We start from the raw sequence: 26374 nt of genomic DNA, 5'->3' as shown, positions 1-26374 counted from the left end.
ATGTAAAAACATTAATAATAAGCAACTTTATAATAATAAAACAAAACCTACCCCATTAGTTCATGTTCATTGCGTATAACGTCATTGATGGTAACCAAAATACCAGGACCCTCTAAACGTGTGTGTATTGTTACTTGGGGTACTGGACCGGGAACAACCATTTTTGTCTAAAGTAAAATAAAACAAAATTTAAAAAGAGTTAATCTATTTTCTGATTCATGCACTTACCAATACTTCACAATTCTTGGGCAACAAACCACGAATGCGTCCAACAATATTTTTCGATATTTCAGGAATATTATGTAAACGCACTTTAATAGCTTGTTCGGGGAATTTGCTCAAAGCCAAACTTAAACTTTCCAAGAGGAAAATTTTGGAAATATCCACCGATTTTGTTATGCCTTGATCCACATAATACATTAGGTAATTGCTGCTATCTACCTTAATATTCTTGGCATCCACCAATGAGCCACGATACCATTTAATGTCATTGGCATCCGTGTCATCACAAATCAAAAACATATTGGAACGTTTTAAGTCCTCGAATGTGACTTTATGCTGGTCTCGATTAAAACGTGTCTCAATTATTTGTTGCAGCAGCACCTTTACATGAAGAAATAAGGTTGGCTTAAGACAGGACTTTATGAATTGTATGAATATACTTACTTGGACATATTTAAGTTCTGGACTCTTAACCTGTACAAATATATCACCATTATCACTGACATGTGAAACGAAGGTATTTGTAACTGTGTTTTGATTAAGTTCTGGAGGCATAGTTTCCTTACAAATCATATTGGATAGCTGATGATTTAGATTGATATCTTCCTGGGTAGATGTATCGAAAAGTACCACCTGTATTTTTCCATTACACTTTGATTCGGTGTCATAGAATTCGGATTCTTTTGTGAAAACTTTGCCCACCACAGACTTCGTTGGTAGCAAATCATCCAAACACTTGCGACCAGCAGGATTACCTTCAAAATCTTCCAGGCCATAAAGGGAAAATGGTACAGCTTGGGCTGGTAGTCTTAAGAAGTGGGTTTCACAAATAAACAATTGATCCACAGGCAACCAATCAGCATCACCAAAATCAATAAAGAAGCATAGGCAGCTGGCCTTTGATTTGTCCAGTTCCTCCACACGAATACGATGCCAACAGTCATTAATGCTAACCAAATAGATATTCTTGCGTGTTATAGAAACGGGCCGCTCCTTCTTATTGGCCATAAACACCTCAATGTCATTCATTAGGGCACTATAACGTCCACTGTAGTCTGGACCAAAAAGACGACCCCACACTTCCACAGTGGAGTTACAGTGAGTTATAAAAATAGACCAGTACTCATCAGACCAAGGAAGACGTATGGGATCGATTTGAATGACTTTTGCTTTGTCTTCAGCACCCAAGGGCGTTAAATCTAAAGGAGAACAGGCGGAATAATTTAAAAACAACATCCTCATATATTTTAAAACGTGATAGTTACCTTTATCGGCATCCTCGTTAGCAAATATTATAACTTTACTTAGACCAGTTTCTGTGGTGAAGAGACTTGATGTTTGTATCAGCGCAAACCAATCATCGGGCAAAGACTGTTGGAAGGTTGTTTCAAACCATTCCGGCAAATTTTTTGCGAATATACCATGTGGATGTTTTAACAGCTCCGTATACAATTTATCCAACAATTCTGTGTTCGAAAATGAGCACGGTGGCATGGGTCGCTTCTTTTCTTGCATTTTTAATTTTTCCAAGGCCCGTATAGCACAAGCCTCCTTGGCCAAATATTCAGTCTCATATTCATGCGGATATGTGGAGAATATGATATCATTTACTTCCACACGACAGGTATAGGTTCCACGAGAAAATTTGCCTTTTATGCAATTGAACTGTGGAGCTTGGAGATTTTTCGAACGACAGAATTGTACCAGGGCAGTAATTGCATCAACTTTGGGATGTTGTTGATATGAAGGTTGTGGTTTGTGCTGAATAAAAGAGAGGAGAAAAAATAAGAAACAATTAAAATTGTTAATGGTGAAGAGACATTTTGCAGCAAGGATGAAGTAGGCAATCTGGGAACAAATGCATACATTTCGTTGATAACTAAATGAAGTGTACACCATGTGGGATATCACAACAGCAGGGACAGATTAGCTCTAATTCGAAATTTTAAAGAACTGTCGCAATATGCGCAAAATATGTACATATAAACTTTTGTTAGTAAATTATACAAATGTCTGAAAATGTCTACTCCGCCTCCACTATGACTGGAGTCATAGTACATCGCCTTGGGGTCAACCGTAAACCATATAAAACAAATTCCCACGAATTTTTGTCTCCATTTTCTATAAATGAAACAGACCAGTACTATGCAACTTATAGGGAAGTTTTTCATAGAAGATATACTCAGAAAACGTATGATAGTCTCTTAGCAATTGCCGAAAAATTTCATGCTTCTGTCAGGGATCAAACCACTGACTACAGAAGGTCAGAGGTGGACATGGTAACTACTGCAAAACGGAATCTATCAAAACGCCCTACAAGAAATGTTGAAGACAATGAAGGCTTGAAAATGGATAGATAAGTGCCCACAGAGATCGCAAGTAGAGTTGTGCAAATCTAGTTCAATTGGTCATTCAATTGTTCACTATCTAGTTCAATGAACTCCGGTCTTTTGAATGAACAAACTGCGTATACTTACTATCACACGTTAGTTTTATGGCGCTACTCATACATTTTTGAAAAAGGACAGTGAAATGTGAACTAGGCTTGTTGGGAATAAAACAGCAACACCAGTAGATACCGATAAAATAGCATTTTTAGGTATATTCATTCTAAATCGTATATGATATCTTTAAATCATGGTGTCTTCAATTGGAGAAATAACATAAGATATCGTAGAAGCAACCTGTGTAAATAAGAAAGCTAAAGAAGAACATACCTGATTTGGAAATGCCACTGCAGGATTGACAACTTTAAGGCGATGTTGTAGCCCGGTACCAATTATAGTTGTTGGTTTAACTCCAGCATCCACTTGATTATGGACGGGTGGTTGTTGAACATTGGCCTGCATCTTAAGCTGCTGTTGCTGCTGATGTTGTTGATGAATCAAAGCTTGCTGTTGCTGCTGTTGTTGTAATCTAGCAGCCAAATTATTTGAGGGCAGGTAAATTGGTTGGTTTTGCTGCTGAATTGGTGTTTTTTGTGATTTTGATGCTTGAAGCTGTGGTTGTTGCGGCGGCTGTTGTTGTTGTTGAGTGTTTTGAATAATATTTAGCCGTTGTTGGGGCTTTTGACCAACAGCAGTTTGCGCTGGTGTAGCCTGAGGCTTATTGCCAGTTTTAGGCTGGGTTGCATTATTTGTGGACGAGGAGGAGTTGGATGTGACACTCTTTTTATTTTCCGTTTGACCTGACGGTTTCGAGGCACCCAATATAGGTCTGGGCCCAGCAGCAGCAGCAGTTTGTGGCGATTTGTTATCGTTTTGTGAGTTCTTTTGAGTCGTTTTATTTTGCTCACTATTGGCAGATAGCTGAGTTTGGATCCGTAGATTTTTCTTTGAATTCAACATATCACGTAAATCCATTGACTGGCTACTGTTTTTGCTACTGGCGGAGGCGGCGGCGGCGCTGGCACCCTGTGATTTTTGCCTTTGCAATTGTTGATGCGACGACGATTGGTTGCTGATGCTACTGTTTCGATTGTGGCTATAGTTGTTGCTGCTATTATTATTATTACGATCACCACCAAAACCAAATCCGTTCGATCTATGAGCAGGCATTCGTGGGGGTTGTTTCATAGCCTTTACCGGTGCAATACGTGACGTTTTGCTTGGTTTTTGGGCTCTTACCATAGAAGCGATGTGAGCAGTTTTTGAATTGTATTTCGCTGTGATAATCGTCTGCAAGTAACACACAAAGAAAGAAAAACAAATGATCAGACAGTCCAAGTTTCGTTTCGTTTATAATGAAAGATTGATCATAACTGAACGGAAACCACACTACACACAATCACTTTTCCTTCCTCAGACAAATTTGCCTCACTCTCTTCTTCCTCCTCCCCCACTTAAGAAAGAAAATAAACAATAACATTGAGAAAAAATGTATGCATGTTGTCTAGATAAATGTACAAACATACATATATAAATAGCAATCTATTTTTAGCAAGAAGAAGTAGAAGTGAAAGATGAAAAACCAAGCATAAACAATTGCAATGAAAATGATTAAAAAACAGTGGAAAATCTTTTATCCGAAAGTCTTCATTCTTGGGTTATTTGTTCATTTAAATCTCAGCACATCAATGAAGGGGGTGAATGGAATGCATGCAGTCAGCAAGTCTCATCATCCTCCCGTGGGTGGGTGCATGTTTGTGTGTCCGGGCATCGTTATAGTGAGTATGGTGTGTGAGTGAGTATAAGTGTGCATTGTTTTTTAAGATTATGTTTTATTCTTTGGAAAGATACTTACGTCTCCACTGCCACGATTGCCATTGAATAAAAATTCTCCAGTATCTTCTAAAAGCTCTTGGGCTGTTTTATAGCCAAGGCTTTTGTATGGCAGCTGTTTGCTCTCTACTTCATTAAATTCGCGTAAAATATCTCTAAGATAACACGGGGGCTTAGTCGATGTGATCAAAGCACGAACAATCGAAGCTATATGCTTCAATTCTTGTTGCTTTGCAGTGGGGGTGGTGGTGGTGGTGGCGTTAGACATTGCACTAAACGTAGGAATGGCAAAAAACACATATGAAAGAAAAAAAATACATATAAAGATGATGATAGACACATTGGAAGCATTAGGTGTTTTAATTAACCAAAAAAAAAAAAATAAAATAAAAACATAAAAAATTATTAGCGTTAATTTGTTGTTATAACATGTAATGCCTACTATGGTCATAAATTATGGGAAGGGTGCGTGTAAAAATAAAATAAATAACAACCAATAATTCAAAAAACATGTAATGTTGCTCGTGTGGGTGAATGGATAAACAATTGTTAAATTTTAACATTGACTATAGCCAGTTTAGTTTGGGGTTTTCAATTAAAATACATTCTGTCTTAAGGTACTTTAGGGAAATAAACTTTCTTATACTAAAAACTTATGCCCGTCCACCCAACCATAACTAACGTCAGTTTGAGCACCAGTTTAGAGTCCGGTCCTTGACAATCTGTATTACAACGAGATATGGCCTCTTCCTCCAAGTCGATTCAAATTTAAAATCCTTCAAATATTTTTCAAAAAAGGATAAAAATTGATAGTAATTCAAACGAATTTAAATTCGAATCATCTTTGTGAAACCGGCCAACAATTTTTCTGCGAGAAAACACGCTAAATTTATTTCTCTGCTACAAATACATTATTCTGCAGAGATGATAAAAGGATTCTGGTAACAAATGCAATACTAAAGAAGATTAGAAATGCCAAACTATACACAAAAAAGCACAGTAATCATTCAAAGTATGTTAACCGGAACTAAATGAAACTCGCAGTCGATTATGTTAAAAAAAAACGAGTGGATGATAGTGATGGTTAGGCTGTTTGTTCTAATTTCAGCAAAGAAAGTGTCCACTTCCTCAAAAAAGCTGCTAACATAAGACACATTTTTTGGCTAAAAAAACACAATGATCATGGGGAAATATAACTAAGAATGAATAACGAAATTGCAGCGCGGTATACACAAAAAAGCACAGTAGCTACTACTTTTTACTACGGTAACAATTTTTGCTTTATGTTATCGAAAAAAAAAATAATAATAAAAATTAGTAGATTCTTGCAGTTCTGGAACAGAACATTTGTCTTTTGAAAAAAATATTTTGTATTATTTTGAATATAACAATTTTCAAACAAACAGGGCATTTGCAGTAACACGAACAAATTCGTCCAGCATAGAATTTTAAAGAAACCAACTGTAATGCTTGTTTTACAATTACGAAATCCACTCGATTTCAACTGTCAATTCCATTGCTTAAACGTCAAATGAAATCCAATGGATTTCGGATGAGTTTTCATTTGACGTATACGCAAAGGAATTGACAGTCGAAATCGAGTGGATTTCGTAATGTAAACCAAGCATAAGATTTTAAAATCTTTAAACCTCAATAGCCACACCCTTTTCCATAAATGCCAAGCTCTAAATTGTTACAACAATAATAGGGCAAACTTTAAATAAGTCTACAGCCCACTCATTTACATATACACTCTTCCAAGTTCACGACCACAGACTTTTATATACGCATGGAACACAATGCAATTTACTAGGATAAACGAATAGATCATCACTCTGCATTGTTATCGATAACACACAATGAAATCTTTTGTCTTCATTATTGAACTCTTTCTTCATCACTTGCCTCTTGGTTATTCTCCAATAAGAAAACACAAGCAATATGGATTTTGATCATTGATCGCTTCCAAAAGATACTATGTACGAGTATGTACATACTAGTATCCACACGCACAAACAATAACAATAAGTATGAAAACTTGTTGATTCATTTTTATGTTATTTCTCTTCTTTAATTAAACAATAACATTTTTTATACTCACAATTAATTAACTGCAGCCTCCAAACAAATTTGCTGTTCTTACAATCACTTTAACTAATAAAAAATAAATAAATGAATAAAAAGATACATATATTTTCAACATTTGTATATAATAGTAGTTAGTTGTGCATATAGAGCTACGAGACATTCCAACATTCCAGTTTCCCCCAAAAAACTTATTGAAAAAAAAAATGCCTTACAACTTTCACATTGCAATGCAATCTATCAACCAGCCAACTAGCGGAAATTGATGGGATTTTTTGCTATTTATGTTTTTCACTTACATACAAAAGATATCTTATTTGTTTACTTTGATTTATCTTCTTTCTATTAAAAGTGTTGAAATTTTATTGGGGATTCCCAGAAATAGTCGAGAAAACAATTGTTAAATTGTTTAAATAATGCAGCAAATAATTCACAAATTCTCCTCCTCTTGCCACGAAAAACGCTGAAATATGAACAGCTGTTTTGCCTAGATGAAATGAGTGATGTATGCAAAAGCTGAGTGCTGCAGAAGACATCAAATAAAAAGACGTTCCGCACACAGTTTTGCAACACTGTTTAACGTTAAATAAATACGAGTGTAATTTGAAATAAACATTTTAACTGCATGAGGACACGACAAGTCCCAAAAATAAATACATAATAATATTAAATACCGTAACCCATGGTATAAGTAAATAGGTAGATTTAAATGAAAACAATCTATAGAACCCTTGTTTTTCCTGAATTCCTAAAACGTCAAAATTAGTAAACACAAAAGCAACAAGTGGGTTTGTTTACAATATCATTTTTAAGCATTTTATTAAAAAACGCGAAAAAGGAATGAAGTGTCAAAGTTTCTCCACATAATCGAGTTGTGGATATGATAAAATGTGCGTTTTTAATGCAAATCTGACGAATTTCTTCCATACAAAAAAATCATTGAATTCGATTGTTTTTAAAATTGTTTGGCATATTATTCAAACAGCACACACAAATACAGAGATTGTGTATTTTGTTTTGACGTTTTAGGAACGGTCGAAAGAAAAAAATTAAATTGACAGAAAGCTTTAGCTAACCTTTCTTATTAAACCATGCCGTAACCTTTTTATAATGAATTAAAACTGCTTTTTATCAATTTTTCTGCCAACCTTTCGTCAGTTGCTCCGATTACTTCAGGGGTAATCCTTACTGGAATTACAGTTCAGTTATAAAGGTGACCAAAAAAAATTAAACAAAAACTACCACTGTTTAAAAACAACAAAATGAATATATGATTAGAAAAGCATAGTACATATACATATCAAAGCGTCTGTTCGAGTAAAATTTATGAAGATGTATGCTAATATAACGCCTGTTGCAGAACCTGCAAGAATCTACAAATTTTTACTACGACAACAATTTTGTATATTGTTACCAAGCTTAGCCTTCGTCTGCTACAAAGACAAAACAGCTCAACGCGAAAGAGAATTAATTAAATTGTTCCTTTATGTTATCGAAAAAAAAATGTAAAAATTAGTAGATTCTTGCAATTCTGACCAATTCAGACCAATAATTTGGTATTATACAATTCGTCCTTTAGTTACTGCAACAAGACTAGTTTTATTGAAGGTCCTTCGAACTGCCAACACTTTTCTTTACGATATCATATCTTATGTATTGCACCATGGTTGGAGATTCCGTTAAAACGTATCATGAAGTGCATTTTATGCCAGACTGCTGTAAAACGTATTTCGAATACTTTCTGAGTTTTTGACTCTACAAGGTTCAGGAAGATATAATATAGGCATATAGGCGGTACAAATATAAAGGAGCATATTTGGACAAAAATTCAACCGATTAACTTCTTTAGGAAACAGTCGATCGCATGATTTATTCATCAGCCGTAAGTATTGTAGATTGTCCAGAATATTGAAGATTTTATCTATATTCCAGTCCATCACAGTGTGAACAATAATGAAGCTAGTCTTTCGCGGGTGAAAAGCGTATTGTCATCTAAAGCGATGTACAATATTACGCCTTGTGGGATGCTCGGTGCATTTGCAGATAGATTAATAAAATTAAGCGGACGGTCTGCTCAGTTTGAGTGGTTGTAAGACACTGTTTTTATTTAAAATATTTACAACTTATTTGCTAGTTTACAAAATATTTCTTAACCTAGACAATCAACAACAAACAACCCGTTGATCAATGAAGAATTTTCGCACATCGTGTGTGTCATAAAAAGGGTCATAAAACCTTAAAACGGTATGTTTGTTTCATACGAATATTGCAACAAAGGAAAATTGCAAAAAACATGAAACCGTGTACACTAGTTTCTTGAAATTATGTATTTTTCCCAAAATATGCAAAGTTTAATGTCAAAATTTCATTGAAATTACTCTAGTGTGGCCCGAGACTAAGTGCGACCGCTCGTAATTGCAACACGTAATGCACACACAACACTAATGATAACAGCTACCGCTGCAGGTGGGATCTTAAACACTATGGCTGACTGCCGTATTGTCAGTTGCTTTGTATTCGTGCATGAAACTAGGGGTTCTTAAATCGAGTTCCATACTAGAGTAATTTTATGAAATTGCAGTAGTGGAAAAATCGATTTAAGAACCCCTAGTTTCATGCACGAATACAAAGCAACTGACAATACGGAAGTCGGTCACTATCTTCTATCTAAGCTTTGTTCCAGAACTAAAAAGTTTTTACAATTTTTACACATTTTACCCGAAAAACCGTTCCCGTACACAAAAAAGTTGTGAAATGTTCACTTCTCTTTAAACAAAAATGGCGCCGAATGACGCTCTCTTTAAAAACTTTTTACTCGACCAATTTGAGAGTGTAAAAAATAGTAACATAGATGCCGGCGTCTGATTGGCTGGTACGCCGACTTTGACATTTGTTCCAGGTTTTTTGACGTTTTTTTTCCATGTCTGCGTTCCCGAACTTTTTGAAAAAAACTTTTGTGTGAGAACAATTTTTCTCTCTTTTACGAGTTTTACTATTAAAAAGTACGGGGAAAAGCTTTAATGTGTTCACGAAATATGGAAACATATGGTCTGTTCCTTTACTTCAGAAAATGGTAAAACCGGCAAAAGTAGCACAAGTTGTAAACTGCTCCCATATCAATTGTATTGTGCCTGAAGTAAAGGAACGCTTTTCGAGTAAAAAGTGGTAAAACTTGAAGATTCTTGAACGTAAAGAACAGAGCTATAATTTACCATTTATGATAAGAACTCATAATGGTAATAAAATATTTATTTACTTATTCTAGGTTTACATTTACGAAATCCACTCGATTTCAACTGTCAATTCCATTGCTCAAATGTCAAGTGAAATCGCATCTGAAATCTATTGGATTTCATTTGACGTTTAACCAATGGAATTGACAGCTGAAATCGAGTGGATTAAGTAAATGTAAACCAAGCATTAGGCTGCTTTAAATTTTATTGGAAGATTTATTTTCAATTCGACATGAGCCGAAGGTATGTACAAAAGTTACTTGTACAAGCGACCACCATTGGATTTAAACTTAGCTTCTTTGGAGGCCTATTTTTTCTTTTTAATGGCGCAACTTATAAATCGTGGTGATATTAATACCCCGTTTAGACTATGCTTGGTTTAGCAAATCCAGTCGATTTAAGTTGTCATTTCCATACAATATATGTCAAATAAATCGAGATAATGCACTTAATCATGGTATACGTGCATAAACCTCCCTTCTTTTATTGAAAGAAATCTCCTTCTCATACGCGCAGACATCTTTTTGCCATGTATGCTCTGCATTTTTCCTTTGTTTGGACTCCTCTCTGGAATCCAATTCAATCAACGAGGCAACCAACCACCACCATTGCAAAGAGAATATCCAAACGAATTTGCCACCAGTTTTCTTTCAACCACCGACGACCGACGCCGTTTGTCTGGCGGACGTGTTGTCTTTTTGTCCACCAAACTAAATCTAATTTTTGAAATCTCTTTACATTGAAGTGTTAAAGCTCGGCGCAAGAGAACATAAAAGGACTATCAACGGATGAAAATTCTGTCAATCGAATATCTGCAAAAAACTCTTTTCAAATATTTTTTGTCTTTTTGTGTTCTGGCAAAGATTTTATTTTGAATTTGTTAAATAAAAAAAAAAGGAATTTTTGTCTTATATAATTTGTGTGTGTGGAATTTTTTTGTTCATCGATTTTTTGAAACGAACGGGAGTAGTGAAAAGTGTTTCGTAATCGTGGAAAAAATTACGGAGTTTTCTATGTTATCTGTGTCGTCGTTTTGAAACGCAATTAAAAGAAAAACGTGATGACCGTAATGGACTTGTCCAGAAATATGTGTGGTCAAAGTTTAATATTAATTTTATTTTATTATAATGGTTCCTATAATTGGAACAGCAAACTGTAAATAATGTACCCTCCCAAAAGACAAAGAGTAGCAACAACAACAGATAACCTATAATATAGACATTTCTAGGATTAAAGCTGAGGTAATTAAAAATGCAAGTTGAAAAAATATTGATTCATTTTACAGAAACTTAACACAAACACTCTCAACTACATCGTTCAGTAGGTATGAAGAATAAAATGACAAACATTTTTCCTGTATCCCTAAATGTCTGCAATATGGGTTTTGCCAACACAAAACAGTAGCATATTTTGTTAAAAAGATTTCATGGAAATAAAATGCTTTGTTCATATTTTTTTTCTTCTTTTTTGTGGAAACAAAGAGTTTGACATTATCCAGTGCGCAAACTCTTCAGTTGGCCAGTTGCTAGTGACAACCAGCCACCACCACACACACTATCACCATCATCATCATAATGTAAATTTCACAATTACATTCCAGGCTGTCCATATGTTGACTATGCCATGCAAAGTCACGTGGCAAGTGTATCTCCTTTGTTATGCATTTTAATAATGAAGTTGTATTTTATAGAATTTCGAAGAAGAAAGGGTAATTGCTTTTTGGATTTACACAAAGAGTTTGAGTTTGCAAATTAAACCTTTGTTTCATGGTATGAGTAGGTTTATACTGGCGTTTTTATCATGATAATTGTTATATCTTGATTTGGTTTGATGCAGTTCTGGAACAAACCAAATAATAATAAGCATTAGTATAAACGTGATCTAAGGCATATTCTTTTATGCAAATACAAAAGCTACGTTCCTGAACTTTTTTAATGACAAAAGTTACAAAAGAGCGAACTGTGAAAAATTGCCAACACATATAAATTAGAAAAAAAGAGGCACAAACGTCAAAAAAGCAGAAAGAAATGCCAAAATCATAGTACCAGCCAGCAAACATTCTTTAACTTTTTGCTCGTCCAAATTTGTGGTGTAAAAAATTTCTAAAGAGAACAATATTCAGCGCCATTTTTGGGAACGATTTTTTGGGAAAGGTCTTCAAGGGTGGTGAAAATTGTATGTTTTCTTTAGTTTTGGAACACAGCTAATATGTATTAAATTACATCAAATGATGAAATAACATTAAAACTCACCTTACACTTAAACTTTTAACAAGTATTTGGGACAAATACGTCATTTATCTAACAGATATTCTATGGAATTGACAACTTAACCCACTTAGCGCCGAGAATTTTTTTTGCGAGAAAACTTTAAAATTATTGTGAAAATTATATTTTTGAGATTTTTTAAGCATTTTTTAAAAAATAACTTTTTTCTCTAAAACTTATAGTTTTCCCGCAATCGGGCCTTCTTTTAAAAGTTCCAAAAACTTTGCAGGGTAATATAGGTGTATCCTTACATGCCAATCCCTTGGTTTTTGATTGAGAAAATACTCTTACTATATTTCTAACAAATCCCTGACTTTATATGATTCTAACATTTTTGATTGAATTTTTATCGCATATTTAAATTTTTTTTCAAAAGTCGAAAATTACAAAAAAGTCGATATTTTTGAATAGCTTGGGTTTTTGGCCAATTGCGTGGAAATGCGTAGGTCAAATGAAGCGTTATCAGCGTGAAATTACAGATAACAGACAATACTATAACAAAATGCAAAAAGCCCCACAAAAATATTCGAAAAACCAGAATTTTACGTCAATTTTTACAACCATTTTTTGTGGCGTTTAAACGACCAGTGGCTTTATATGGGTTAAATAACGCATGTTTTGCAAAAACTTGGTCTGTTCCTTTACTTTTGAAAACGGCAAAACCGGCAAAAGTTGTAAGCTGCTTCCATATGAAATGTATTGTGTCTGAAGTAAAGAAACGCTTTTCGAGTAAAAAGTGGTAAAACTTGAAGATTCTTGAACGTAAAAGAACAGGACTACTATTATCTTTATATTCTAATGTTGCTTATTTCCACTATCAGTGTACCTAGCTTATAATGTCTACAAAGTACTTGGAATCAAAATTCATTTGAGTCTTCCATCTGGACATGAGCTATACATTGAAGTTAGCATAATCGTATCTATGTTGTTGTTGTAGCAACGCTTATATGTTTGTTCGTGTATTATTTCAGTTATCAAGTTCCTCTGTATCCAGATTCAAGAATTCTGCAACCTGGACTGGTTGCGTCCATAAAGAATGAGGAGACCTGTGAGTGGGGTTAGCTGGGCAGTTGAATAAATGCAGAGTATCGTGTGGTCCCAATCCGCATGCTGGGCATATGCTGGGTATCGTGGCGTCAATTCTGGCCCAATACGAATTGAGGCGGCTGCATCGTCCGGATCTTAACTGAGCTAAAACCACTCGTGTTTGCCTTGGCAGCTGGTGGCGTTCTTCTGCTGCGATGGATGGGGGATGGTTTCCAAGTACGGCATTCACACTGTATCTTCGTACTGCTTGCGCAACCATGTTGGTGTGAATGCGATTCAAGCCTGCCTGATAGGCTTGTTGATCTAGCGGTTCTCTTTTATACCTTTGGACCTCTCTTCCTCTCTAGATCATGAAGGTCTCTCTTGACGTGCCTGGGTGGGGGGAGGCTGTCCATTAAATCGTGAGAGGGATGCTCACTACGTTAACACCCAAGCAGGTACTGCATCGACAACATCCTATTGTGCTGACGCACTGGTAAAACCTTCGCCTCCTCATGAAGATGGTCCACTGGTGTCATGAGGAGGCACCCTGTTGCAGTCCTCAGGGCGGCATTCTGGAAGGTTTGAATCTTCTTCCACTGCGATGCGCTAACCTTTGCAGACCACGCTGGCGCCGCATAGCTTATCACAGACCGGCCTATTGCATTGTAGGTTGTCAACAAGGTTTCTTTATCAGCACCCCAAGTGCTGCCGGCCAGCGACTTAAGAACCTTGTTCCTACTTCTGATCTTATTGCAAATAGCTGTGGCATGCGCGTACAACTTGAACATGCTATCGAACGTTACATCCAGTATTTTAGGGTAGTTAGTGGTCGGAATCAGTGCAGCATCGAACAAAATGTGTAGTGGGAGCCTCATCTCAGCCGTCCATGTGGTGAACAGCGTGGCTGTGGATTTAGCGGCGGATATTTTCATATTCCTCAGGTGGAAGAACTGCACTAGGTCAGCTATGTAGACATTTAACCCATCACATATGTCATCGACGATAGGACCCGACGCCAAGATCGTACAATCATCCGCATACATCACGATCTCTATGCCGTCTGGAGGGTGTGGAATTTCAGAAAGGTAGAGGTTAAACAGTTCCGGAGATATCACCCCTCCTTGGGGAAGTCCCAGTTTGGACTACTTGTTTCTGAATTCTACAAACGACTGGCGTCCACACATATAGTTGATTACCCAACGTTTCAACGTGGCTGGAGATTAGTTTTCTCTATATCCTCCAACAGCTTGGCATGGTTGACGGTATCGAAGGCCTTCGATAGGTCAAGAGGCACCATGACTGTTCGGTCGCACGGTTGAGAACACTTGTTAAATGCTCAACTCCAGGTTCATCCAGCTGCTTAAGCATTACCACCGATATTGGGTGCGGGCCCAACGCTTTGGACGATTTAGCGTTTCGGATGGCATCTGCAACATCGCTCATCGTAAATTGTGGTGGTACCTCCTCGGCTGGAAGAGCTCTTCTTATACAGGGTAGGACACTTCTCTTCGCCCTATCACTCTCGGGGTGCTCTACGAACTGCCGGTTAAAATAACACACGCACCACTTTGGGTCAGTTACTGTCACGCCGTTGAAAGTAACAGCCGTTCTGTCATCCTTGCCCACGATTTACTTATTCCTGCACCAATGTTGCATTGCTTCAGATGGTCTAGCCACTTTTTCGGCTTATGTTCGCCTACTAGCCTGTTGACTTTAGGAGTAAGTTCTCTAACTCTTGGGTCTTCGGGGTTCGTACGTCGAAGCTCATCACGTTCAATTGCTAATCCCGTCGCCTCTGCTGGGAAATTTGGTCTTATTTCGGGTATTCGACCAGCAGGTATGTAGCTAGCGGCTGCTTTAGTGATGATGTCTCGGAAAGTTCTCTCAGCTACCCGAGGATCTGAGGGGGTGGGCAATTGTCTGAAGCGGCGATTGGTAAATTCGCTGAAACCATGCCAATCAGCTTTCCCATGGTTCAGGAAAGTACGGCGTTCAGAGGTTATAAAGTCGGATGGTCTGTTTACGGAGACGATGATAGGGAGGTGGTCCGAACTAAGGGAAATGACGGATTGCCAGGATACGTCATTTATCCACCAGGTCTGATAAATGACGTATCCTGGCAATCTGTCATTTCCCTTAGTTCGGATCACCTCCCTATCATCGTCTCCGTAAACAGACCATCCGACTTCATAACCTCTGAACGCCGTACTTTCCTGAACCATGGGAAAGCTGATTGGCAAGGTTTCAGAGAATTTACCAATCACCGCTTCAGACAATTGCCCACCCCCTCAGATCCTCGGGTAGCTGAGAGAACTTTCCGAGACATCATCACTAAAGCATTTTGCTCGCTCAAATTTGTCGTGTAAAAAGTTTCTAAAGAGAAAGCTATTCAGCGCCCTTTTTTGTTCAAAGAGAAGTGAACATTTTGCAACTTCGTTGGTGTACGGGAACGCATATCGGGTAAAAATGTGCAAAATGTGTTAAATGTTTAAAAACTTTTTAGTTATGGAACGAAGCTATTGATAAACAGAATGTCACTGCTATTATAATAGCTTCGTTCCAGAACTTAAAAGTTTTTACACATTTAACACATTTTGAACATTTTTCCCCAAAATGCGTTCCCGTACACCAAAAAAGTTGCAAAATGTTCGCTTCTCTTTCAATAAAAATGGCGCTGAATGGCTTTCTCTTTAGACACTTTTTACACGACAAATTTGAGCGAACAAAAATGTGCAACATTTTTGAAAAATGTGTATGTGGAACTCATTTTCGACAGTTTGCTCTTTTGACACTTTTATCATTAAAAAAATACTAGAACGAAGCTATTTTCAATGTTATTGTGGATGTATACAAATATGCCTTAATATTATATTCGTTGTCAAGATTAGATTCGATTCTGGAAAATTAAATATTAACAATTATTGATTACATTTTCAACTTCCGACAGTATCAATGCTATAATGGAAATTAATTTCTGCACAAACGAAATTAACTTGGTTATGGTGACGCGGTATTAAAATAAAAATATTTACATACATATGTACATGTATGTACGTGTATATAGCACGTTATAGTACGGCTAATACTATGAGATGATCGCGAGATACCCAGTTGGATTTTTGCTTTAACTTTGCGTTTTAATAATGTCCACCAACAGTCAATGCTGAGAAAAAGCCCCGCTGGCATACAACAGCTAGAAGGTACATATTTTTACCATTATAGCTGCGTTTCAGAACTAAAAAGTTTCTAAAACTTGCCTTTATCCAAAAAATGCGATCCCGTACTCCAAAATGTTGCAAAAAAATGCGCTCCTTTTATTACCAATTGTGCTGTATGAGTAAAGTTTTGCGTCATTTCAGGTGAACGAATAAAGAAAAAATTCAAATATGGTTGCACGCTGTCTTTTATTCTTCTATCAGAATTGACAAAAAGCTTTACTTAAAAGTTGCATGTGTTTTTGGCTTAAACGTTTGAGTAATGTTTTAACGTCACTTCTGGTAAAGGAATAAAGAACATTTCTGCGAAATTCGAACTTGGTTGGCTTCTGTCATTCACTCGTTTAGTCGCGACTTCTTTCATGGTTGACATGTTAAATAAATGAGAAATTGCATCCCCCGCTCATCTGTGGCCGTCTCCTTTTGCTAGTCCTAACTTCATAAAGTTTATGTAGTGTTGTGTTTACCACATCTTAACTAATGCTATTCTATTGAACATAGATGTTAATGAATACATGAATATTTGATCAATAATTAATTAGACAAGAAATATAAACAATAAAAAACAAATGAACTTCAAAACAGTAGCCATAATAACATTGTTGTTCTTGTGATTCCTTACGTGATAAATTGGTGGCAATCAAGAGTAGGTCATCATTAGAAAGGTTTCTATTCTGAAAAAATAAAACGAAATATTTTCGATTTTTTTTAAATTGCATAATAATAGTAGGAAATGTTTAACAAACAACTAAAAACTCTATGTATATTGATTCTAAAAATTTCAATAGGAAGAATTTTCAGATCATTTAACGGTTATTAGTTATATCTTCATTTGTTTGACAGATGTTTACATACATTTTGCGTCAAATGAATTGAGATAATGCAATTCTTCCACATATATCCGATTTTAGAACTGTTCGATAACCCACATTTTTTTTTACAAATTTGTACAAACTTTTACAAAATGCTGTTCGATAACAAACTTGTTCAGCAATGCTGGGTACATATTAGCTTTGTTCCGTTACTTTTTTAATGGTAAAAGTGGTGCCAGAAAAGTAAAAGAACGCAAAAATGGTAGATCTGGTAGCAATGTCAAAAAGAAACATAAAAAAATTCAATTTTCTTCTTTTGTTTCAACAACAACAAATGCAGCATCTAACACCACATGTTGTTGTTCAACGGCCCGGAAATGCATCATTCCTGCAATTCAATTGCAACGGTCTCCGCAATAAGGTCAGTGAAATTGTGGAATTTATGAGTCGGAAAACATCATGGTCGCCGCGATCCGGGAAACAAAGCTCACCGCCACCTGTAGCTTACGTTGTGATGGTTACAACGTTTTTTGGAAAGATCCACAAGAAGCGGAGGAGGAGGACTTGCCTTCCTAATACACCAGTCTGTCCAGTACAGACCTATCGCGCTTGAGCTTGGCTCTAGTGACCCATACATGGAGTGTATGGGGGTAGCAGTAAAGTGTGGTACTGCCGAGGTAGAGCTGCTCCACGTTTTGCGCGGTGAATGAAGGCGCTCCTACGAGGATTAGAGGAAACCACAGCTCGACAGATATCACCATTGTGGCACCAGGTCTGATAAATGACGTATCCTGGCAATCCGTCATTTCCCTTAGTTCGGACCACCTCCCTATCATCGTCTCCGTAAACAGACCACCCGACTTCATAAATCTGAACGCCGTATTTTCCTGAACCAGATAATTGCCCACTCCCTCAGATCCTCGGGTAGCTGAGAGAACTTTCCGAGACATCATCACTAAAGCAGCCGCTCGCTACATACCCGAAATAAGACCAATTTTCCAAGCAGAGGCGACGGGACTAGCAAATGAACGTGATGAGCTTCGTCGTACGAACTCCGAAGACCCAAGAGTTAGAGAACTCACTCTTGAAGTCAACAGGCTAGTGGGCGAACATATGCGGAAAAAGTGGCTAGACTATCTGAAGCAATGCAACATTGGTGCAGGAATAAGTAAATTGTGGGCAACGGGTTAAATCACTCTCGAGTCCGGAAAAGAAGGATGACAGAACGGCTGTTACTTTCAACGGCGTGACAGTAACTGACCCAAAGAGGTGCGCGTGTTACTTTAACCGGCAGTTCATAGAGCACCCCGAGAGTGATAGGGCGAAGAGAAGTGTGCTACACCGTATAAGAAGAGCTCTTCCAGCCGAGGAGGTACCACCACCATTTACGATGAGCGATGTTGCATATGCCATCCGAAACGCTAAATCATCCAAAGCGTTGGGCCCGCACCGAATATCGATGGTAATGCTTAAGCAGCTGGATGAACCTGGAGTTGAGTATTTAACAAGTGTTCTCAACCGTGCGACCGAACAGTCATGGTGGCTCTTGACCTATCAAAGGCCTTCGATACCGTCAACCATGCCAAGCTGTTCGAGGATATAGAGAAAACTAATGTCCAGCCATGTTTGAAACGTTGGGTAATCAACTATATGTGTGGACGCCAGTCGTTTGTAGAATTCAGAAACAAGAAGTCCAAAACCCGTAGAGTGAAACAGGGAGTTCCCCAAGGAGGGGTGATATCTCCGGAACTGTTTAACCTCTACCTTTCTGAAATTCCACACCCTCCAGACCGCATAGAGATCGTGATGTATGCGGATGATTGTACGATCTTGGCGTCGGGTCCTATCGTCGATGACATATGCAATAGGTTAAATGTCTACATAGCTGACCTAGTGCAGTTCTTCCATCTGAGGAATATGAAAATATCCGCCGCTAAATCCACAGCCACGCTGTTCACCACATGGACGGCTGAGATGAGGCTCCCACTGAACATATTGGTCGATGGTAGGGATAGGTAATGGAAAGCAATAATCGATTTTTCGACTTTTCGATTTTGGTCTAAAACTAAAAATGCGATTATTCGGTCTGGCGATTATTACACTTGTCATAAAACTCGACTTTCGATTTTTTCATAACCGCAGAAAATCGATTATGATCGATCATTCGTCGATTTTCGAGTTTTCTTTTGAAAATGTAAAACCTGCGTGAAGTTAGCAACGAAAGTTAGCAACGATAACAAAAGTTATCGAAAAATACAGGGCTACACAGAACGCCCAAAATTTGCATTTAATACGTTTTTTCCAACTGTGAGGACGAAAAATAGCTACGAATATAAAAATTTAATTTATTTATTAATTAAAAATAAGCTCCAATGTATAAACGTACACAAGAAACTATACATAACAGGAAAGAAGGAGTCCTCACGAGCATTTTGGCATACTCGATATGTTCCACATCAGATTTTGTAGAACACAATTTCCAATTTTCTGGTTTCCAGAAAATTGGCTCTGGAAGCCACAATATAAAAACGTACACAAAAGTCTCAACGCCAAATGAAAGAGGGAGTCCTCACGAGCATTTTGGCATACTCCATATGTTCCAGGTCAGTTTTTTGTAGAACAAAGTTTCCAATTTTCTGTTTTCTAACTGGTGGTCAGGACAGAGAATCGGCTCTGGAAGCCACAATATAAAATCGTACACAAAAGTCTCAACGCCAAATGAAAGGGGGAGTCCTCACGAGCATTTTGGCATACTCCATATGTTCCAGGTCAGTTTTTTGTAGAACAAAGTTTCCAATTTTCTGTTTTCCAACTGGTGGTCAGGACAGAAAATTGGCTATGGAAGCCACAATACCACCTGTCTGTCCTGACCACCAGTTGGAAAACAGAAAATTGGTAACTTTGTTCTACAAAAAACTGACCTGGAACATATGGAGTATGCCAAAATGCTCATAAGGACTCCCTCTTTCATATTCCGTTGAGACTTTTGTGTACGTTTTTATATTGTGGCTTCCAGAGCCAATTTTCTGTCCTGACCACCAGTTGGAAAACAGAAAATTGGAAACTTTGTTCTACAAAAAACTGACATGGAACATGTGGAGTATGCCAAAATACTCATAAGGACTCTCTCTTTCATATTCCGTTGAGACTTTTGTGTACGTTTTTATATTGTGGCTTCCATAGCCAATTTTCTGTCCTGACCACCAGTTGGAAAACAGAAAATTGGAAACTTTGTTCTACAAAAAACTGACCTGGAACATATGGAGTATGCCAAAATGCTCGTGAAGACTCCCCCTTTCATTTGGTGTTGAGACTTTTGTGTACGATTTTATATTGTGGCTTCCAGAGCCGATTTTCTGTCCTGACCACCAGTTAGAAAACAGAAAATTGGAAACTTTGTTCTACAAAAAACTGACCTGGAACATATGGAGTATGCCAAAATGCTCGTGAGGACTCCCTCTTTCATTTGGCGTTGAGACTTTTGTGTACGTTTTTATATTGTGGCTTCCAGAGCCAATTTTCTGTGTTGACCACCAGTTGGAAACCAGAAAATTGGAAATTGTGTTCTACAAAATCTGATGTGGAACATATCGAGTATGCCAAAATGCTCGTGAGGACTCCTTCTTTCCTGTTATGTATAGTTTCTTGTGTACGTTTATACATTGGAGCTTATTTTTAATTAATAAATAAATTAAATTTTTATATTCGTAGCTATTTTTCGTCCCCACAGTTGGAAAAAAACGTATTAAATGCAAATTTTGGGCGTTCTGTGTCGCCCTGTATTTTTCGATAACTTTTGTTATCGTTGCTAACTTTCGTTGCTAACTTCACGCAGGTAAATGTAAAAGGCGTACAGAAATAAAGCCCCAAGAAATAACGCCCCAAACGGGAATGAAAATAGACCCCAAATTTTGGGGTGTTTTTACAATTTGAAAAATTGCCCCAATACAAAAAGGCCCCAAACTAGGAAATTTGGCCCCAAAAAAGTATTGCAATTATGCCCCAAAATTTCATTGGGGCCAAAATGCATTTTTGAAATTTGGGTGCATTTGCAAAATGCATTATCACCCCAAACAACGAAAATGAAATTAGGCCCCAAAGTATGCATTCTCGCCCCAAAATATTTATTCACTTAAATTTGGGGTGTAAATGAAGCCCTAAATTTGAGGTGTAATTTCAAAAAATATTTTTAAAGATATTCATTCAATAGTTTGTAATATATAACTAATTGATGACTGTACTTTTTTACGATTGTAGCATGTTAAAGCCACCTAGAAACAAGCTCTTATTTTCAAGTGTACTAGCAGGCGTCTATGAATGTGATAAAAATTAAATTTTTAAATAAAATTAAAGACGATTGCGTATTAATCGCAAAATCTTTGGGAAGTGGATCGTCGGCATCAAGTACCGTTCGTAATGCTTTTCAGAAACATTGTGATAAGTGAGTATTTCTGTACCAATTTCTATATAAAAAAACTCCCCATCAAATAGTTGAAGCATTCATGCTCGAAAAGGTGTGGACAAATTTCGGTCTGACCAAAAACCAAACAAACCCGAGACAGACTTTAACTACTACATATCTCCAAATCAAGTCAAACAGAATTAGAAAGAAATGGAAAGTAGCTGAAGAAAAATATTTTAAAAAAATAATTTAAAAAATCAAACAGAATTAGAAAAAGTGGAGAGTAGCTGAAGAAAAATATATTTAAAAAAATCGCGCGATTTTTTAAATATATTTTTCTTCAGCTACTCTCCATTTTTTTTTTAATTCTGTTTGAATTGATTTGGAGAGAAAAAATATATTTAAAAAATTGGGCGATTTTTTAAATATATTTTTCTTCAGCTACTCCCCTAATTCTGTTTGACTTGATTTGGAGAGAAAGAATATACTAAAAAAATCGCGCGATTTTTTAATATATTTTTTCATTCCAAATCCATTCAAACAGATTTAGAAAAGAAAGGAGAGTAGCTGAAGAAAAATATATTTAAAAAATCGCGCGATTTTTTAAATATATTTTCCTCCCTTCTTTTCTAAATCTGTTTGATTTTTTAAATATATTTTTCTTCAGCTACTCTCCATTTCTTTCTAATTCTTTTTGACTTGATTTGGAGAGAAAAAATATATCCAAAAAATCGCGCGATTTTTTATATATATTTTTTCTCTCCAAACCTCCAAATCAAGTCAAACAGAATTAGAAAGAAATGGAGAGAAAAAATATATTAACAAAATCGCGCGATTTTTTTTAGTATATGTATTTTTTTCTCTCCAAGTCAAGTCAACAGAATTAGGAGAGTAGCTGAAGAAAAATATATTTAAAAAAATCGCGCGATTTTTTTAAATATATTTTCCTTCCTTCCTCTGTAAAAAAGGAAAAATAAATGCCTTAGCATTTTTAAATAGGATGGTGTTTGAAGAAAACGCTATATGCACAAATATGCTCCCAATGGAGGATGAGGTATATAAATTAAACATTGTTAATAGGTGTATCTTTTTTACTTTCTTAATGTTGCTGAAACATTTTTTCAGCAGTTTTTCCTTTACACAACTGTCAAAATCTGCAACATTAGTAATAATTATTACCAATTATTATTACTTATCATATAATTTTTTGAATTCTATGAAATAAGTGTTTACTTTTGCTTAGTATTACTAAAAATTATTGTTATTTTGAGTCCTTTATTTTTTTCGCTTTTTTCTTAATAAAGTTTTCGAAATTGTACCCCATTTTTTGATCATATCTTAATAAAAACTTTAGAAAATGCACCCCAATTTCTTGTTTTTGTTAAACATTAAAATATATTTAGGTCCCAATCATGTGCAAAAAGGCCCTAATGAAAAATTCAATTAGGCCCCAATATTATTTAGACCCCAATTTGATTTTCAAATTTTCGATTTACTTGTTGTGAAGACAATTTGGCCCCAACAGTTAAATGGAAAAAGGTCCCAAAAAGACGAAATTAGACCCCAAAAGTTTTGTTGTTGTTTTTCATATACCTGTTCGGGGCCTTTTTTCATTTTCAATTTGGGGTGTTATTTCCTGGGGCCTTATTTCTGTACGCCAATGTAAAACCGCCAAAACTGTAAAGCTGTAAACAGATACAACGTTTGGGTAAAGTTTTGTGTCGTTTTGGCCGTTTTTACACTGTTGGGCATGATGCCGAAAAATTCAAATTCATTTGAAATATATGCCGACAAACAGATAAACGCTGGACTTCGGTATCGTCGTCGCCCTGTTGTTGTTGTTTTTTTCTCGACGCCCAACGCAAAACTTTAATCAAACGTTGTATCTGTTTTCAGCTTAAAACCGCCAAGTCAGCAATCAATGGGCAAAGTCGAAAATCGATCACAAGATAATCGATTATGCGATTTTCCCTCCAGCCAATAGTCGACCACGATTTTTAGACTTTTAACTGCAAAAAGTCGACTAATCGATTAATCGAAAGTCGACTTACCTATCCCTAGTCGATGGTGCACTGATTTCGACCAATAACTACCCTGAAATATTGGGTGTAACGTTCGATAGCATGTTCAAGTCGTCCGCTCATGCCACAGCTATTTGCTATAAGATCAGAAGTAGGAACAAGCAGTACGAAGATACAGTGTGAATGCCGTACTTGGAAACCATCCCCCATTCATCGCAGCAGAAGAACGCCACCTGCCAAGGAAAACACGTGTGGTTTTAGCTCAGTTAAGATCCGGACGATGCAGCCGCCTCAATTCGTATTGGGCCAGAATTGACGCCACAATACCCAACATATGCCCAGCATGTGGATTGGGACCACACGATACTCTGCATTTATGCAACTGCCCAGCTAACCCCACTCACCTGTCTTCTCATTCTTTATGGACGCAACCAGTCCAGGTTGCAGAATTCCTGAGTCTGGATACAGAGGAACTTGATAACTGAAATAATACACGAACGAACATACATGCGTTGCTACAACAACAACAACTATCGTAACCCAGCAAAAGGTTTGCATCCGCGAATGCAGTTGAATCACTACAAGTGTACAGTACAAGAGCCGTTGGAGTAAATTTTTTCTATGAATTCGCTTATGAATTTTACAAGGTAGCGCGCAGCTAGGATGCACTCCATTTTGCTTCCACAGCATATAGCTAGGATGCACTCCATTTTAGATCCAAATCACAGCTTTTGATGTAGTGTTTTGGATTGAATTCAAAGGCACTCTTCGGATTGTATTTGTAGTCGGCCTAAAGATGCAATAAAAATGCAAGCCATTGCGAAATATCCCAGAATAAATAAAATGCATTTATTATTTGTGTAAAACAATAATACAAAAGGATTTTTTTATTAAAAACACAAATTAAAAAACAGTTTGCATTAAATTCAATCACTTTTGAGTTTACTTTCTTTGTTCTCCAATTAATCCAAGCACATCTGATTTTGCTTCATCATCCTAAAGGTTTTTTATGTTGCCTTCCCATCACTAGTTCAGCTTTCGACATGGACTCCAACTCCACTCCATTAGAAATTTCCGTCTCGTGAATTACCGCAAAAATGTTCGCAACTTAAGTTGTTATTTCTTTATTTTATAACAAATTCTTTGAAATGTATACACACTTGTTTATCTTTTGAAGAAATGTGTAGGGATCAACCAACTGTTTTTTTCTGTAGGGATCTCTACAGCAAGTGCTTCTAAAATGTATCGAACGAAGTGAATTTTTCATAACTCCGTGTGGACTGCATTCAAAGATGTTGTGAATTCATAACTCTGCATTGCACTACTTCCAAACTTTTTTTCTGGGTATGTTTACATTTACGAAATCCCCACGATTTCATCTGTCAATTCCTTTGTGTATACGTCAAATGAAAACTCATCTGAAATAGATTTGATTTCATTTGACGTTTGACCAATGGAATTGACAGTTGAAATCGAGTGGATTTCGTAAATGTAAACATAGTATAAAAGAGAACAGAGAAGTACTTGCAAGTACTTTTCACTTGCGGATTTATCGAACATACTTCTAATATTAACTTTGCATCAGTAGTGGAATTCTCTGACTCATTTTTTGAGTTACCGGCAAATATCGGTAAAATTAAAATGCTTATAATTTCGGTAATTAACGATGTTTTTCGGTATGTTAGCGACGAATAAAAAGTAGTCGTAAAGTACTACCGATAGAAAGAGTGCTGGCAACTTTAATTTGAACACTTCATTCATAATTTTGAGTTTTAATGTTACCGATTTTTGTCGGTAACTCAAAAAATGAGTTACAGAATGTACTACAGATGTAACTTATGCATATGTCAATTCCAAATGAAATTATAGCTCTGTTCCAGAACTAAAAAGTTTTTGCAATTTTTACCACTTTTACACATTTTGCGTTCCCGTACACAAAATTTATATGAAAATCGTTTACGACTTTTACAACTTTTACCACTTTATAAAGTACGGGAACAGTTCATATGTCAAACAAAACACACATACATATATATAAAATATATGTTTCTATGTGTAACAGGCATTTGGATAACAAATTTTGAAACATATGCCACACATTTTAGGCCTATTTCGCCTCTTGTAAATACACTGCACCCCGGTTATCTACCTCTCTGCTTAACTGCCTTTCCCGTTTAATTGCCTCACAACTCAAATCCCCAAAGTTTTTTCATATAAATGAGTTCAAACTTTCCCGGTTAACTACTTTTCTATAAGTACCCAATTCGGATATTTGCCCGTCAAATATTTTCCCCAAAAGGAACATACAATAATACTTTTATCGGTTTATTACCCACGCTGGTGTATTTCTGATATAATCAATTTCGATGTCTACCGGAATTGTGATGAAGATGTCCAGTGATATGTTATGCTCACTGATGACTAAATTTCTTATGGGTTAAATAATATAACTTATATTTTTTAGACTTGAAATGAACTATTCTACTATACACCGTTTTGTTTTTTGACGATTATGTTCTAATTGTTGTCATTTTTTGTAAGGTTGATATGAGATTTTTATAACTACCCACACGAGGTAGCTATGCGGGATTTTCGTAACTGCCTTTCCCGCATAACTGCCTCATTTTTTTGGAATTTTATGAGAGGTAGTTAACCGGGGTGAAGTGTAATATGACAAAATTATATTTTGTTTACAAATTTCGTGGCAAACCTTTTACAAAAAATTGTATTGTAATAAAGACAGACGGCAAACCGCCAAATTATGTGCATTGTACAAGGCTAATACCACAACAAAACTAGGTACATACGTCAGAACATATTATGTATGTTATTATTTTGAGCCTACATGTCGACACAGGTGTGTTGGTG

At 36.5% G+C, this 26374-nt stretch overlaps 1 protein-coding gene across 9 annotated transcripts in view; it reads right to left on the bottom strand.

Annotated features, from left to right (window-relative positions):
* Positions 1–26374, bottom strand: part of tapas (tudor domain-containing protein 7 tapas) — a 58551-nt gene that overhangs the window by 5482 nt on the left and 26695 nt on the right. Inside the window, exons 1-8 of one of the 9 annotated variants that reach the window (XM_073988258.1) lie at positions 6827–7032; positions 6544–6596; positions 4465–4714; positions 2940–3899; positions 1488–1983; positions 667–1421; positions 229–603; positions 52–167 (exon numbers count right to left, since the gene is read on the bottom strand). In XM_073988258.1, the coding sequence (XP_073844359.1) occupies positions 52–167; positions 229–603; positions 667–1421; positions 1488–1983; positions 2940–3899; positions 4465–4710 (2948 nt within the window). In that variant the 5' untranslated portion in view covers positions 4711–4714; positions 6544–6596; positions 6827–7032. Of the gene's footprint in view, positions 1–51; positions 168–228; positions 604–666; positions 1422–1487; positions 1984–2939; positions 3900–4464; positions 4715–6543; positions 6597–6826; positions 7035–26374 lie in introns of those variants that run through there. The other 8 variants (XM_073988261.1, XM_073988262.1, XM_073988260.1 and 5 more) reach the window with 8 other exon arrangements.

This window comes from Musca autumnalis, unplaced genomic scaffold (genome assembly GCF_047663935.1).
Source record: "Musca autumnalis isolate F117 unplaced genomic scaffold, ASM4766393v1 scaffold_5, whole genome shotgun sequence".
In the NCBI taxonomy this organism is placed as follows: Eukaryota; Metazoa; Arthropoda; class Insecta; order Diptera; family Muscidae; genus Musca; species Musca autumnalis.
Note: the sequence above shows the minus strand (reverse complement) of the source record. Positions and strands in the feature narration are given on the sequence as shown.